Source organism: Pipra filicauda, unplaced genomic scaffold (genome assembly GCF_003945595.2).
Source record: "Pipra filicauda isolate LSUMZ 115617 unplaced genomic scaffold, ASM394559v2 scaffold36_size6622888_pilon, whole genome shotgun sequence".
In the NCBI taxonomy this organism is placed as follows: Eukaryota; Metazoa; Chordata; class Aves; order Passeriformes; family Pipridae; genus Pipra; species Pipra filicauda.
Window position 1 is genome coordinate 6,377,994 of NW_024104498.1, and position 15,849 is coordinate 6,393,842.

At 38.0% G+C, this 15,849-nt stretch overlaps 1 protein-coding gene across 4 annotated transcripts in view; it reads right to left on the minus strand.

Annotated features, from left to right (window-relative positions):
* Nucleotides 1-15,849, minus strand: part of SPATA6 (spermatogenesis associated 6) — a 63,274-nt gene that overhangs the window by 12,176 nt on the left and 35,249 nt on the right. For 2 of the 4 annotated variants that reach the window (XM_039384690.1, XM_027747159.2), the window contains exons 7-12: nt 15,270-15,548; nt 13,560-13,647; nt 11,851-11,891; nt 10,907-11,017; nt 9,951-10,126; nt 769-868 (exon numbers count right to left, since the gene is read on the minus strand). In XM_039384690.1, the coding sequence (XP_039240624.1) occupies nt 769-868; nt 9,951-10,126; nt 10,907-11,017; nt 11,851-11,891; nt 13,560-13,647; nt 15,270-15,548 (795 nt within the window). The remainder of the gene's footprint in view (nt 1-768; nt 869-9,950; nt 10,127-10,906; nt 11,018-11,850; nt 11,892-13,559; nt 13,648-15,269; nt 15,549-15,849) is intronic. The other 2 variants (XM_039384689.1, XM_027747161.2) reach the window with 1 other exon arrangement.

Genomic DNA, 15,849 nt, shown 5'->3' on the forward strand with positions numbered 1-15,849 from the left:
ATTAGGCGAGAACGAGGTGAGACAAGGAGCTGCCCAACATGGCTAAATCTGGGGACATGATAATTTCGTCAGAGCTCGTGATCATAATCTTACCTACCTCTCATCCTTACATCCTTTTTATCTTACCTGTCTTTTACCTCACCTCACACTGAAGACCTAAGTTCCCTGCAGATGAACAATGTTGTTATTCGGTTGGTACAATGCGTTGGCTTGTGCTGTGCCACAACCGCGCTTCTCAAAATAACAACAGGAAAAGTTTTTGTCTGTCTTAAACCGCACTTCAAAATTCCATCAAGGGCAAAATATTCTGATCCCGGGCGTAATCTCATTAGATAAAGAGCTCTGTTCATTGAAAGCCAGGTAATTAGGGAAAAAACCACACACCTGAAGAATAATATTAGCTCTATAAACAGCTGGATACAAGCAGCTGCTGATGTGCAGCTGCACAACATGTTTAACCTTGATGTTCTACACATCTGTAACATATTTTTTGCTTAAATTGGAAGCGGAGAACCAGATATAAAAAAAATAAAACCAAATGTAACTGTCCTCAATAATCCATGAGAGGTACCAGTTGCCCATAAAGGCTACACGTAAGGAGGCTGCTGAAATCAGTGTGAAACAGTTGAGCTCACACACCAAATCTGTATTTCTACAATCAAGGCTGTCTCAAAGAACAACATTATAACAAATCCAAGACTGTAGGCACAGTTTTCTTCCTCAGCCACTTTGGAGAAAAGAAAGAATTGAGTCTGCAGTCTTACTTACAAATATTAGGCGCTGCCTAGCACTGTGTGTCCTTAAAATATTTTTCACTCTTTTATGGATCTCATCTCCATTTGCTGGTGAAGGCCAACCAGAGCTAAACCTGCAAGAAGAAAAACAAAGAAAAGAAATATTTTCTTGTTGAAAAGTTCAAACATGCTTTCGACTCAGATTTCCTTTTTTTTTTTTTTTGTAATTATGAAGCATGTATTACTTCCTCCTATTTGGAACATGCACAGTGTTTAGATTTGATTCTTTTTCTCCTCTGGGGTATAAGTAAAGAAACATTTCAAAGCATTGCATAAACAGTATGCAGCCACAACACCAACAGAAGAGGCAAAACATGGAAAATGTTGATCGTTTTGTAACTTGAGTATTGTCCCTACAGAACAGAAAAGCTCCACTATTCCCAGTGATCAGGTTTCATTTTCCTCTCTTTAAAGGAAGTATTGCACACATGGAATTATTTTCACTGGAAAAAATCAACAGGAAGATAACCCTGGTGTGTGCAAATTGGAAAACACATGGAGTTAGAGAACTGCAAATTCAACGTCTTTATTTCATAAGAGGGACTACATTTTAAGTTGCTTTTTTACATTAAAAAGCAGGTTGCTTGCTTGGTATGAGTAACTTGAAACTAACAGTTACTTTTAGATTTTACCCTTTTATGTTTTGGATCACATTTTTTTGCCACTTACTAAAAAAAAATCCCCTCATTCTTCTCAAGAAGTTCAGAACATGCCAGAAATTTCATATCAATAGTTAATCTCAGTCTGTTAAGGGAGGCAAATAAGATTTTAAGAACAGAATCACCTACACACCAACCACGTGTTAGTACGTTAAAAAATGTATTTTAAAAAAAAGGGACATCAATATAAGGAAAGAATTATTGGGGAAAAGTTATTAAATGTTTACTTACTCAATCTCATCACAATGGATGGAAACTGGGTGCCAAATGAAGATTGTGCACCTTCATTTCAGTGTTTCCTAACCTCTGAGAACTTCAATTTGCACCAAGAAAATAAAAACTCGTGATATGGTATCATCATATGAACAGGGGTCACTGGGCAAGCTGTGAGCTGGCAAAGCCATGCCACTGCAATCCCAACTCATGGAACAGCAGCCAACAGCAGGGCAGAGCTGCCATACCCTGAGTGGACCAGCAGCACCAGGAACAGCAACAATACTTTGACAGCTGCCTTCACAAATTTAATGCAGTGGAGAAACACCATGACCCTGAACCCTGAGATTCCACAGTGGGCTCTGAGCGGGTTTGTGGGACTGGGACTGCCAAGTCCTCCTGCCCTCTTCTCTCCAGTTTATCACATTCCCTGTGTTATCCAGTCTATCACTCTCAAATCCCCAGTCTGATCGTGCCTGGCTTAGTTCACCTTCACCAAACCTCCAGAAATTTCAACACAGCTAAAGAACTGTACAGCTCCTTCCAAAAAGAACAAGCCAAGTATACACATAGAAAGTTTCAGTACAAAACAGTAGCCTGGCAGTGTTAAAATTAATTGAAGCAGGATCTTGAAAATGGGATGTGCCAGGCTGCCTTGAAGGTTACAGGAAGGGCACAGAACTCTTTGCTATCCTTTGGATCAGCCCTTCTATTACGAGAGAGATAGACTGAAATATTAGTAGAAAGTGACCAGTTCTCTGCTTTTGAGTAATTTTCTTCTATTTTCTTCTATCTAATCAACTTATTTAGATGCACTTTTTGTTGCTTATCTTTCCAAAATATCTCCCTCGGTTCTAAACAGCCCCAGTATTTTCAGCTTATGTATAAATTTCCTTAAATCAAATCACCTATTCGTGAATGTTTCTATTTTTCTTCAAGAACGGGTGCCAAGAAATGACACAATATTGAAAGGACAAAACATATAATCCATTGGGGGATTTATTTCCATATTTCTAATGATTTTAACAGTTATCTTGGGACCATTACAGGTAAGAATCTTCACAAGACTGGCCATAACACTCGTATTGGCATCCTGAGCATTTACAATTAATTTCAAGCCCAGGAGCATGTATGGCAAATCCACACTGCACAGTTGTCTTGCACACTAGAATCCAGTGATTTGTTGCACTGAAAGACCTCACATAACATTTTCTAAATGAAAGTAAAATGGTTTGTGGATTTTGTTAAGAGGAGAAAAGCATGGCCTTTAAAGAAACAGAAGTATGAGTCCCTTAAGCAGGCAGGAACATTCATTTCCCCAATGCAGTCAAACCCAGTTTGATGTACTGCATTACAATGCATGTGCTCTATCACCACCTGTGCTTTGCTAAAAAAAAAAACTTTCTTTTTCTTTTTTTTTTTTTTTTTTAAACAGAGGTAAAGGAAAGGGGCAGGAGTGGTATTATCATCTTATGACTTCCCACTAGGATTTACAACATTTACTGATATTAAAGGACTTCTGAAATCCATGTTTAAAAATCTGCATCCTAGATGCAGTAAGAGTGAGACATTTCCCATTTGACAAATAAAAGATAGACCCATGAAGTCATGGCATTTTCTCTTATTTATACAGCAGCTGCTCTTCTTCCAACATTCAGGTTGCTGGCTCTGAGAAGTTGGAATATATTGCCTTTGGGAAATAAATTTTATGAAATTCTTATGTAAGATTTCAGATCATTGTTATTAACCTTAAATTTACAAATATCCTTGGAGGTAAACGTATTTACCTGTAATGTAAAAGAAAACCCAGCTAGCTATTGTATTCACTTAGAAAATACACAGCCATGTCTGCAAGAAGAAGATGATTTAAGTACTTAATTCATGAACTATTAAATTTCTTTCTCCAGGTGATTTTACTGATCAATCCACTAGTGTGCGCTGTGGTATAACAAACGTTGGCCACTCACACAGACCCCAAACTTCATTTACCAAAAAAAAAAAAAACAAAAACAAAAACAAAAGCTTAAGTGTGATTAAAACCGATATCACCTTCTTTTTAATCAGCTTTTCTAGTATTTTATTGTCTAATTTTAGTAACAACTATAGAGTCTAATCCACATTTAAAGTATAATGTTAATATTTACACCAACTGAAACGCAAACTAAAATAAAATCATGCCTAAAATGTAACAACTATAATCTGAAGTGAAACCTTTTTATGATATTCTAACTCTCCTATTGGAAATACTTTATAAAACAGGCTTTATAGCACAGCTTCTTGGAGTATAAATAAAGGGATTCCATTTGCCCAAAATCACCAGTAACGACTCTTTAAAATGACTAGCTACTTATTTATGTGATTAAGGTGTCACTACCATATTGCAGTGCTGAAAGGAAAGTCATTTCATTTCAATGACTGTTTGTCCTGATAAACGAAATAAACTTCTACAGCTGTATTCTTTGTCATACTTTCAATTTTCCCTGGGACTTGCAAACATTCTGCAGTTACATCAGTTTAAATTGTTTATTGATTCCAATAGATTGTATAAACACTTTGGAAATATAGCTCAGTGACCTAGAAAAAGCCAGATCAATCAGAGAACTTTTCAAGATTAATTTCAAAGATGTTGTGTTGAATCTGATCAAGGAAACAGAACCATTTTCCCTTGTAATGTGACTAAAGGCATTTATTTTCTTTTATGAGATAAGGATTTTTTTTAAGGTCATACAGACAACATCTACCATGATGAAAAAAAGAAAAGAAACCAGGCAGACAGTGTAGATTTTGTGCTAAAGATTATTTTCATGTATAATTTTATCCATTAGGATGAAATACTCCATTAGAAATACAAACAGGATACATCCACCCATGCACTCTACTCAAACAGCAGCTCGCAAACTCGAGAGCTGTAATAAATAGGAACTTTTAAATGTCAGACAATCCAATCATCCACTTGCACACAGCAAAAACATTAATATCACATTTCAGCAGGAGATACTAATACATTTCATATCAGCAGAATTAATGCAAAATCCTGCTGCAGAATATTTGCAATGCCTATCGTGACCCCTTCCCCCACCATGGCACGTCCTCGCCTCGTGAACAATTCGGTGCATGTGGCCTCCACGAAGAATTCATCAGCTTCAAAGACACAGACTTCATGCTGAGCAAAACCACACACAAGGACAAACTATCAGAGGACGGAAATCAATGAAGTCCTGTAGTACCAGATTCACAAATGGAGACAGCGCTACTGTAATTGGGGGGAAGAGGGACAAAGAGCTCTTAAAGCTCCTGAAAGTATCTGCAACAACTTATACATGGAACAGGAGAGAGTCTCAACAAAGCCAAATATATTTGATTCTGAAATAAAAAAAACCCTCTCCCAGATTTTGTGTCTATGCAGGCATTTATTCAGCATTCACAGTAAGGAAAGAAGTTGCTTTATTCTCATTTAAGAGGACATGAAGTGGTAATTCAGTACGATGGACTTAGTTTGCAGTGTATACTAGTCTGTATGGAGGCACAAAAGAAAAGCTGGGCTACATTTAAAGAGTTTTTCTGGGCAGTTTAGTCAAGGACACAGTTTTGTTTTGCTTTTTCTTAAAATGACCAATGGCTATGCAACTTAGTGCAGATGCAGCTCTGAAGTGTTTTAGAGACTATCTTGGTATATACCAGCCTGAACTGTAATGAAGTTATACCAACACAACCCCCCCGACATTCTCACAATATTTGCAGTGGAGGAGGGAGGCTGCTTCACCAGGGCACAATATTACTATGGAGCAGAAACAACTACACACAGCCAAAGCCTTAAATCAAAGCACAGAAGCCTAAATATTTGGAAGCAGAAGCTGACAGCTTAGCTGTGTACCAATTTGCTCTCCCTCTCCAGTAAGAAATGAAACAAAAGGTAAAAATTTCCCATGTTTTCTATGTAGTTTTTCTTACTTTCAAAAGCCCTGTTTACAACCGGGCCTTGAAGCCTAGTGACAAATTCAGTGCTGAGTTCTTAAATTAGTAAATGCTTTCTTTTCTCTCCTTTTCATATCCAGCCCTTCTACATCATCCTCATGGAAAAAGTGAAACTTAAATGGCAAACAGCTTCCGAGATTTCAATGAAAGTCAATACTCCAGCTGAGCAGTTGCCCCCAAAAGGTTGAAGCCATTCAGGTACTAAATCATTAGCATGTCACAAATTGGCTGCACCTCCTTATGCTCTTTGGAAGCTTTTCCATTACCTTCTATCTTTTCTGAATTTATTAATTTATACACAAAATGGCTCTGACAGCAATCAATTTTAAATTTACTTACTGCTGCAGCAAAACCAACCAATGAAGATGACAAATAGTACAGATGTTAGTCAAAAATATGAAACAAGGCTCAGGTACTGCTCAGTTTTGCAGAATATAGTGTGAAATAACTGATTTTCAAGTGCTGATTCCAGAAGCTAACTTAAAGAATACAAAATAAGTAAACTTCCCCAAGAGGTGAGATTGATAAACCCAAACCATACAAGGACAACCTTCCTACCAAACTGAATTCCAAAAATCAGAAATAATTACTTTTAAATGGCTAGAAATAGACAGGAAACCTAGTTTGCAGCCTCTCCCCAGAGCAAGCTTTTTTCCTAAAAAATCTGCAATGTTTTTCAGTGTTCTACTTTGTAGTAGAAAGTTCTCAGCACTGAAAACATACACTCTCACAGAAGCAAACCCTGTCTTAGGATGCATGCCAGCCTCTAAAGGTGAACTACCTGTGTCTGGATTTTGCCGTGCAACAAAACTAACCCCCAAGATCCTGGCATGACACATTTCAAGATCACTGATTGTGATAACTGGAATTTTCAAGGACTTCATGTAGGATCTAACATTTCATTAATATCTGTTATCTATCATTATATCTATCATTAGCAATATCTAACTTCATGCTGCTCTTTCCCTACTACTTTGAAAAAGATAATATAAAAATATGGTAGTTAAACAATAGAGGAATATTACAGAAGGGCATCTGATCCAGACAGTTAACCTCTCTCACTTAAAAGAGAACTTAGGTTTTTGTTAGATTTTATAGTAGGTAAGATCACATAGCAGCAGCATAACCAGGAGAACATGAAAAAAGATATCAAGCTGTACTTCAGTCTGGAAACAAAAGCAAAAGTGTGCTCTTTCCAGAGTAGGAAAAAGAATCCTTTGATCCCAAATGCATGAGAAGTAGCTTTGCCTCTCACACAACAGAAATAGTCAAATACTCCTATGATTGTTGTGGTCTCTTGAGAAAAGGATTTCTCTTGTGCCAGCACACAGCTCTGCTCAAAGGACTTCTTGACCTTACAGAATCCACCTCACTATTTCTCCTTTCCTTTATGAAAGGAAACTTTGCTGCAGGTTTCAGTGCTGCAGGGAAGGCTTAGCTTGTAAGTCCCCAAGAAAAACACCATCTTCTAGGAATGCATGAGGAGGGATGTGCACGATGAAAGCAAGGACTGGACTCGAATGCTGCTTTCCTGAAGCAGCACTGAGACAACAGAGTACTAATGCTCTTTCCCAAGGCATTCAGGATGCTCACCCCTGCACAAGAGGCCACTGATCTCTGCACAACCAACCAGACTGGGGGGGCAAGTCACCTGCCTTGACACACTGCTGGTCACACACGAGGGCAGGAACTCCAGTGTGTGTATGTGCCACTGGTCTGCACAGGAGCTACAACCCAAAAATCACAGAATCACAGAATATTTGGGGTTGGAAAGGACCTCTGGTTGTATGGCCACATCATTCTGTTGAGTGTCAGCTTTCAGCATCGGCAAATGGTTTCCTTAAGTGATGCAAATAATGAAAAATGTAAAAATAAAGTATGAGAAATAAATATGCAAAACTTTTCTGTCTTGTTCAGTAGTAAATCAGTTCTGCTTTTGTCTCAAAGCCAGTGGGGAAAAGGGAAGAGGACTGATTTCTGGTGTCTCCGGCAGGCTCACAGAAAAGGGACTGGAAACTGCCAGAGAGGATACAAAGGGGCTCAGGGGAGCATATGGAAGACCACAATTTCTGTACCACTAAAAAGTATTGCAGTGGTTCAAGAACTACAGAGCAGGGCTCTGGGAAGTACTCCTAAGGCAGACATCACTTCACACTACTTTTTAGAAAAAGAAAGGGAAAAGAGGGAACTAAAGGTTAAGGTGGGGAGTCAAGTTTCATATTGACTGTGGATTGACTAGCATTAAAAAAAATAGCCTGGATATGCTAAGCAATTTGTCTTCGTAATTCAAAATAAAACTGAGGAAATAAACACCAAATGCTGTGAGATAAGGCTCCATACTCTTTCAATTACACTAACACTGATATACTTTCAGTACTGCTGATTTTTCCTGTATTTCTATGATCTGAACAGCAGTGTTTGCATGCATTTCCAAACACTGACCTCTGAACCATGTTTGTCATTCCAAGTATAACTCTCAATACACAATCAGCTAAAACCATTGTTATCTCAGCAGCATGAAACAGAGATCAAAAGTTTTAGACTATGCCCTTTATTTCTCATTTTGATTTTTTTTCTGATGACAGAAGTAAATGGTTACATCTTTTACATAAAGAGATGTTACAGCTCAGAAGAGCTGAGAACATTTGCTCTAATAAGAAGAAAAAACATAATTTCACAAGATCAGAAATCTCTTCCGGAGAGGGGCTCATAAAGAGAAAAAGCAAGAACATTCAGACAAGTTCAAGATTAACTTGCAGATGACTAAATTACTATGCATGTAACAGCAGCTCATAACACACAAGGCTTTCCTGCTATCAACAGAAGGCGCCCCATCAGCTTAAATAAAATGTGTATATAATTTAGCCCCAACCCCTCCATAAGGAATCCAGCTGAAGAAAAGGATAAAAAAGTCACCATGACAGTATCTCTTCCCCAGATATGGGTAACTAATGCACAAACATTGTCAGAAGAGAGTGGGGAGGCAGACAAGATGACAAAGGAACCTCCTCCAAACCCCAGATACATCCTAATCTCTGCAAAACACTTCTCAAGACACACTATTACACAGAACAACTAACAAACAAGTTTTCAAGCAGAGGAAGATGTTAAAACACCATCTTGATCTTTGTGAGTATTAAAAATTCAGTCCCCACCTGCCATCTGTCATTTTTCTTTTTAAAGAAAAAACTGAGACAGTTTTTCTATTTTGAAAACAAGCATTAGGCTGTGTGTAGGCTGTAAAATGCACCCTGCAAGCACTGACTACCTGGGGTACCAATGGCAACAGGGATCAAACAGAGAATGAACCAGCCACCAAAGTACATCTTCAGCATTTAGGACAAGACATCAGTTTAATCCTTAGTTTCTCCCAATTATTTTATGTATTTGCTTACTCAGGCCCAGCTTTGTACACAGTTTTTCTGCTCCCACAAAGCAAAACCCGTAACCTACTCACTGAATTTACAAGAGAAGCACCAAGTACACCTTCTACTCAGCAGGAGGTAGGGAATACTCTCCTTGAAGGACTGGAGGGCTTAAGCATTAAACCATCTGTTGCTTTTTGATAATTCTTCCATTCCACCCTCATAAGACACTGAAGCTGTGAAGTGTACCCAAAATATTAATCCAGGGATGGAAATCCACAGAACTAAGGGCTATTAGAAACTGTCTCCAACCCAACCCCATCGGGGTCAGCGGAGACTACTAAGAAAACTAATTTAAATATAGCAATTAATGTACACACAATTGCTGCAGAGGCCCACGCTTCAATTCAAACAAAACAAAGTCTTAGGATGTCAATAAAGCAAAAAGATTGGAATATAATACACTGAGTAGATTAAAGCTGCCCAAGCATGTTATGCACACTAGTCACACTGAGTACAGAACAGCCAACGAGTACGTGCTTACAAACACGAGTCCTAAGTCAGAAGGGAAAAAGGTTTCCAAGTACCTCCTGTAAAACCTACTTGACATGTATCTGTATTTACATTCCTGAGATTCTAATTGCCTCTGAAACACTGATGATTTGAGTATTCTCTGTTTCAGATGGACATTGGCAGCATGAAATCTGGGGTGTCATTGTTACAGAGATTTTCACTGCCACATTATTAGGATTGTAATCATAGGCAGAGAGGTGATGGCAAACACATGACCTGAGGAAAAGTCAAACAACATCATTACTGCAGATGATTTTTCAGTCCCTTCAGCCCACACACCTCCACACATGCAAACTACAGACATGCAAGTACTGTTATCATCTGTTCACATTAATAATTCCAGAGTTTCATAAACAAAACCAGGTCATTACCTTTCCCTTAGAGAAGACCGATGCAGCACAGAACTCGGGGAATGCTCCTGAAATGCAGGAGGTGCTGAACGCTCTAATGAACCAGCAGAATGGGATTGTCTGTTGGGTGGACCTGAGAGCTCATCCTCATTGCAAACAACACAACCGTCCAAGTCTTTTCTACGAGCAGATTTTGCCTGAAAAATACCCCGCCAAGCTAAAATTTATTATGAGTACCAAGACGTACAGCTTTTGTGGTTTTATTTCTCAACTCAAAAGGTTAAAGGTTGTACATACACTCAGGAATATGTCTGCTGGTGAAAGAACAAGGACCCTCATTTCATACAAAGAGCCCTAGACTAAAGTAATCAACAAGTGTCAGAGGAATCCGTTGGTAACTAACACACCATCTTATGGCAAAGTCTACTGTAACAGCCCTTTTATCACCTTTTCTGACTGCAGAGTTTAAAGGCTTACCCTTTCCAGGAATCACAGATTCAGAATAATGCCTGAGAGTCTGAACAACTCAAATCTTAGACTCCTCCTCACTCTGAGATCTCTCATTCTTAAGACTTTTTTTTCTCAGAATTTGCTGTTCCTCGAGGGAAGACTCAGGCCCATCTGCTCATCTTATACTCACTCTTCACTACACTAGTTAAACCTTTCATAGTTCCTCTTAACCTGAAACACATCACTAAAATGTTGCCACGGATTACCCCCCTTTTCCCTGGCATGGGGACTTTTACAGAAGCACTTTCCCAAAGCTGAGGGAAAAAACCAACACCAGATCAACAATAATAAGGTTATTCATTAGCTCTTTCCAGGCTGCAGGGCTTTTTTTTTCCTCAGTTTTGGGAAACAGCTCCTCTAAAACAAAGCTATATTATATTTCTGTCAAGAGAAAGATACATTCTCTTCAAACCTGGTTTTGTGGGAATCACAAGTGATTGGTGGCATCAAGAACATGATGAATTAACCTGTAGCTCAGCTATCTTCTGCATTCTCCAATGACTGCTCCTACAATCTACTTTCCCACTGGATGGCAAAGGAGGTGGGGAGGGGCAGAGGGATGGGGGTGATAATGTGACCTTAAAATAAAAAAAGGAAGAGATATTTAGCATATTTAGTAGAAATTCTCTATTTTCTTTACTGTTTCTCATTTACAGCCATGGAACAATCCAGAAGTGGCACAATATATTAGACTCACATGGTACACAAAACTTGGTAATCCTTGGTAATAAAAGTTGAGTCTGAAAGTGCATTTAATATATATCAAGGTTTATCCTTATAATTCCCCTTCTTTCCTCCTCCCTGTTATCACCAGTTTTCCCAGTCATTAGGAAATCTATTAGGGCATACATAATTAAATGCCTAAACCCACAATTTCTACAGGAACACAGGCAAAAAAACAACCAAATGAGGATGTAAGGAATAAAGCCCACCAAAACCCAAAAGAACCTTGGCATTAATCTTCAGATCCTTTTAATACACAAAGAAGTTAAAATCTGAAAAAGAAAGGATGAGAAATAACACAACTGGCTTGCCAGTTCTACCAGTGCTACCTTTCCATACAATTCCAGAAGGAAGAATACTCTCAGAATGACTGGGAAGGCAAATGCAAAGTGCATTTAAAGACTCTTCTATGGCCTTGTTGCAAGCCTTAATGCCAAGGAAAACCAAGTTCTGTACCTGCAGGCATAAGCATCTTTACAGAGTCCTAAGTTTCCCTTTACTGTTTGTAAATAACCCATCAGCAGGCCTTAACTGGGTTAGACCAGTTTAAAATGTCCTTTTTCTTGCTTTTGATACTGAAAGAGATAAAGTTTCAAAAATATCTATGTGAGACAATCCAAGAAGGATTAGGAAGCTCAGAGGTTCACAAAAAACCAATGTGTTACCAATAGCACTTCACAGTACTCACTTCAGTTTTCTTGGGTCTGTAGCTGCTGAGAAGAGAAGGATCTGGAGAAAGAAAAAAGGTGCATGTCAGAAGAAATTAAAAAGAAATTTGAATGTCCTAAATTTTATGAAAAGCTTTTACAAGGCATCTTACCTCTCCCCCCAAAAAGAACTAAAGCAATTTATTATTATTATTATACCCTGTGAAATTCTAAACAGTCTCCTCAGTATCTTTCAGGAAATCACCTTCTTTAGCTGAAAACCATGACTTCACATTTAATGGAATACAATGTTTATAATAATGAATCAGGGTATGCACCATTTTTTGCATAGACAGAAGTGGCACATTTTGTTATGCTACTCATTGCCTAAATCAATATCAAATCAAGCTCTACCATTCCCCAAAATTCTCATGTACATTACTCTACCTTACTAATCCTCTCAGAACAAGTTTCCTTGTGACCAACTCTCCCTCCTCCTATCACCTCTGCATTCCTTCCCTCGCCACTGACCCACAGACACGAGTATGAAGCCCCTGGAAACTTACACTGGGAAACTCTTAGGTCCATACTGGGTTAGGATTTTTCACCAGTGCCAATATGCACCTCAACCCTGGGGGACTGACATTAAATTATGTTTGCCTTCTTGATCTGCTATATCAGTTTGCACTGAACAACCCTCACACCGTGACCCAGGAAAAACAAAAAAGGACTAAACTCTACTGTCTGTTAAGATTTCTAATCCCAGGAATCTGTTTTTTTTTTCAGAAGTTACAGATAAGCCTCAAGACACAGGCAAGTGACAAGTAAATCCTCTGGATATTGAGGTAGATTTCAGCCTCCTAACTACTGGCCAGAAACCACCAACTCAGTTTGTAAGTATGCAGTGGTATCAGATGATAATAGGTCTGTTACATTACTCAGAGATCACAGACTGGTGAGCCTGTTCCCAAAGGGAATGTGAAACCTTTACAATCCAGCACCCAGTGCTATGACACACAACAAATGTAAAATAACCTGTTCATAATGATTTGATGTAAACAATTTATAATTAGCGAGGAAATGCAATAAAAATGAGGCAGAGCAAACATAAACAAATACTGATGAGACTCATTAAAATTCTCAAATTGTCAGACACATGCAATAAAATCAAGTTTTAAGGCACTTCCTTAAATTTCTGGTCCCACACTTTTTATTAAACCCTCACTTACTGTTACCAAAGAATGCTGAAGCAGATATTGGAGCACGTCCTGGATGCTCATTAAGAATGGTAAGTCACTGATCTCACTACTCACAAATACTGCTGAAATAAACAGTATTCATTTTTGAAGAAACAGAGCCCTTGAACTTCAAAATAATCAGCACTCCAAGCCTGGTCAACACACCCACAAACCGTGGTGCTGATTTGCTCCACTATCCACTCAACAAAACAAGTGGAGTGAAACAGAGCACTCGCCTGTTTGGCTTTGGTATTCTCTACTCCTGTTTTCACATCATGTAGAACTATGTTCCAAGTTTCAGGAGGTAAAGGATTATTCAAGGGCACCCTTGGAAGCAGTAGTTTATTCAGTATTTTTCCTATTCCTAGGAAGAACTAACAGCTTTTTGTCCATTACAGACTGACTTTTTTATAATAAATAAACCCCCAATGTTATAACAAATCCTACTCAAACAAAATAACCTACTGCAGAAATCAAAAGCACCAGTGAGATCTATAGTAGGAAATACTGACCATGGTCTGCCTTGGCCCAGGATCCTGCTGCGCTTTCTCGCATGGAACACCAGGTATGAAGTTTAACACCAGGACTTCTTTGTTCAACCTGAAGCAAAAATACTGTTAAAATACTCAGTATCAAATGTATCAATTCCTATTTTTTCTGGTTTTGTTCATAAGATCACATCTAGTACTTTCTAAAATATTTTACTCTTCTTTAAGTACTATTTAAAACTATTTTCATAACACTTTGCTAGTGTGTATTATTAGCATTACTGTTCATAAAACAAAACAGTTCTAGAATGGTCTAGAAACTCTGAATATCCTATTGTCCAAAAAAAAAAAAAAAAAAGAAAATGCAGATAGTCTATCCTTCATCTGTAATGTCTGCAGTGTTTTTAAACAATTCTTGGTGTCTTGTATTTATTCTAAACAGCTCAGATCTCACCAAGACAGATCTGAATCTCTTCCTAATTAAAAAAGTTACATTTGACATAATCCAATTTTAATCTTCATGTAACACAAAGTCTCCAGGCCAAAAGAGTCCTCAACAGTAAAGATGCCCTAAAAAGAGCATTCTCAGTCTAGAAAAGGCCATGACAATCGGGATATGCTAAATTAACAGAGAAGCTTTTTCATTTTTTATACAAACATAGCCAAGCATTGAAAATCAATAATCAGTGTTAACGATGCTATAATTAAACTGTGAACTTCAGCTACAGACCAAAAACCAGAAGAATTGAATAAAAGGAGTTGAAAGAAAAATATCTGAGAGAAAGAAACAGTTGATTAATAAATGACTAATGACTTATTAAGGCTATTCTGAATTTCTAAAAGGTACCTATAAGTAGAATAAAACTCGGAAAAGAATTCTGAAATTTAACAAGATATTACTAATTAATTTGTACAGATACTGAAAAAAAATAAAGTGAGAAGCAAACGAATTAAACACTAGATTATCTCACTGCCTGGGACAATGTCCAAAACTGTAGACAAATCATAATGTCACAGCACAGGATAAGAACAACCCCATTTCTGCCCCTACACGTTCAAAGTGGTTTACTAAAGCCAAAGGATTGTTGCAATCAGAAGAAAAATTAAGAGGGGAAAAGAATAAATAGAAGTATATAATCCTCCAGGTGGCTGGGAAATGTAGCCCCTTCATTTTAAACCTCTTACACACAATTTCTTTAAATAAGTACCTAGTATCAGAACAATTTTTCATGTATGGCAAAAAGTCCTTATGTTACGAACTCTAAGTCAGAGTGTTCGAGATGTAGCTCTGAGCAAGGGAAGTGCATCAAAGATCACAGGATGCCAACATAAAAAAAAAAAGTTGAAAGAGAGGAAGTGTAACTGTTCATAATGTGACTAGACACTCTTTCTTTAAAGTCTTATTCAGGAATTTTTAATACTAATATCAATTACTTCCAAGCTGAATTTATACACCTATTATCCTGTCTAGTGCGCTGGAAGAAAAGAAATGGGGCCTCAGAGAATTTAACCAAGATATTCATGAAAGAATTTGATCTTTGTCTGTTACTAAAGCGGATAAAAGAAATTTTATTTTAGTTAATTTTACATTTAAATCACTATGCAACAGACTGCTAAGGGGAGAAAAATTATTCATCTAAACTAAGAGCTGAATGAATTTTTGGAGCGGTATTTAGCGAAAGAACAATATTTGATCTGAGCTTAAGCTGGGAGCACTTTGGAGTGAATACAAACCCGTCTAACTACGAACGGAGGTTTATCGGTTTCTCTTCTGAACTCGTGAGGACCCAGGTTTAAATGGGCCAGGCGCTGCCTGGCTTCTTCTGAGAGCTCACACATCCGTCTCCTGGTGTACGGGGACGGAGAGCGTGATTTCGAAGCTATTGTGGGCTGCTCGTAGTTCTTTGATGCCAAGCTGTGCCTGCTTTTCTCGGGTGCGAGAGCGTTTTTCTTCAGCACCTTTGTGTGCAACTTTCCATTTGGGGTTGAACGATGTACCCCATTCAGACCAGCCTAAAGCGAAGAAGAGGAAATGATCTGATTTGACAGCGTTGCAGAACAAAGATCACTGAACGTAATGCAAACAAGGAACTAATAATTTAACAGAAATAGATGCCATGTCATCTGAAGTTCCCCTCACAGAACTATAATCAAACAGCAATTTAAAAAACAATATGTTTACCATTTTCTCTGAAACCAGAAGGTTAAAGCACACATTACTACACGCTAGATGTTAAGTGATACTTACTCAATTAGCTTTCTTACACAGTTGGTGTACAAAGACTGTAAAAAATGAAATTTAATTTTGTCACAA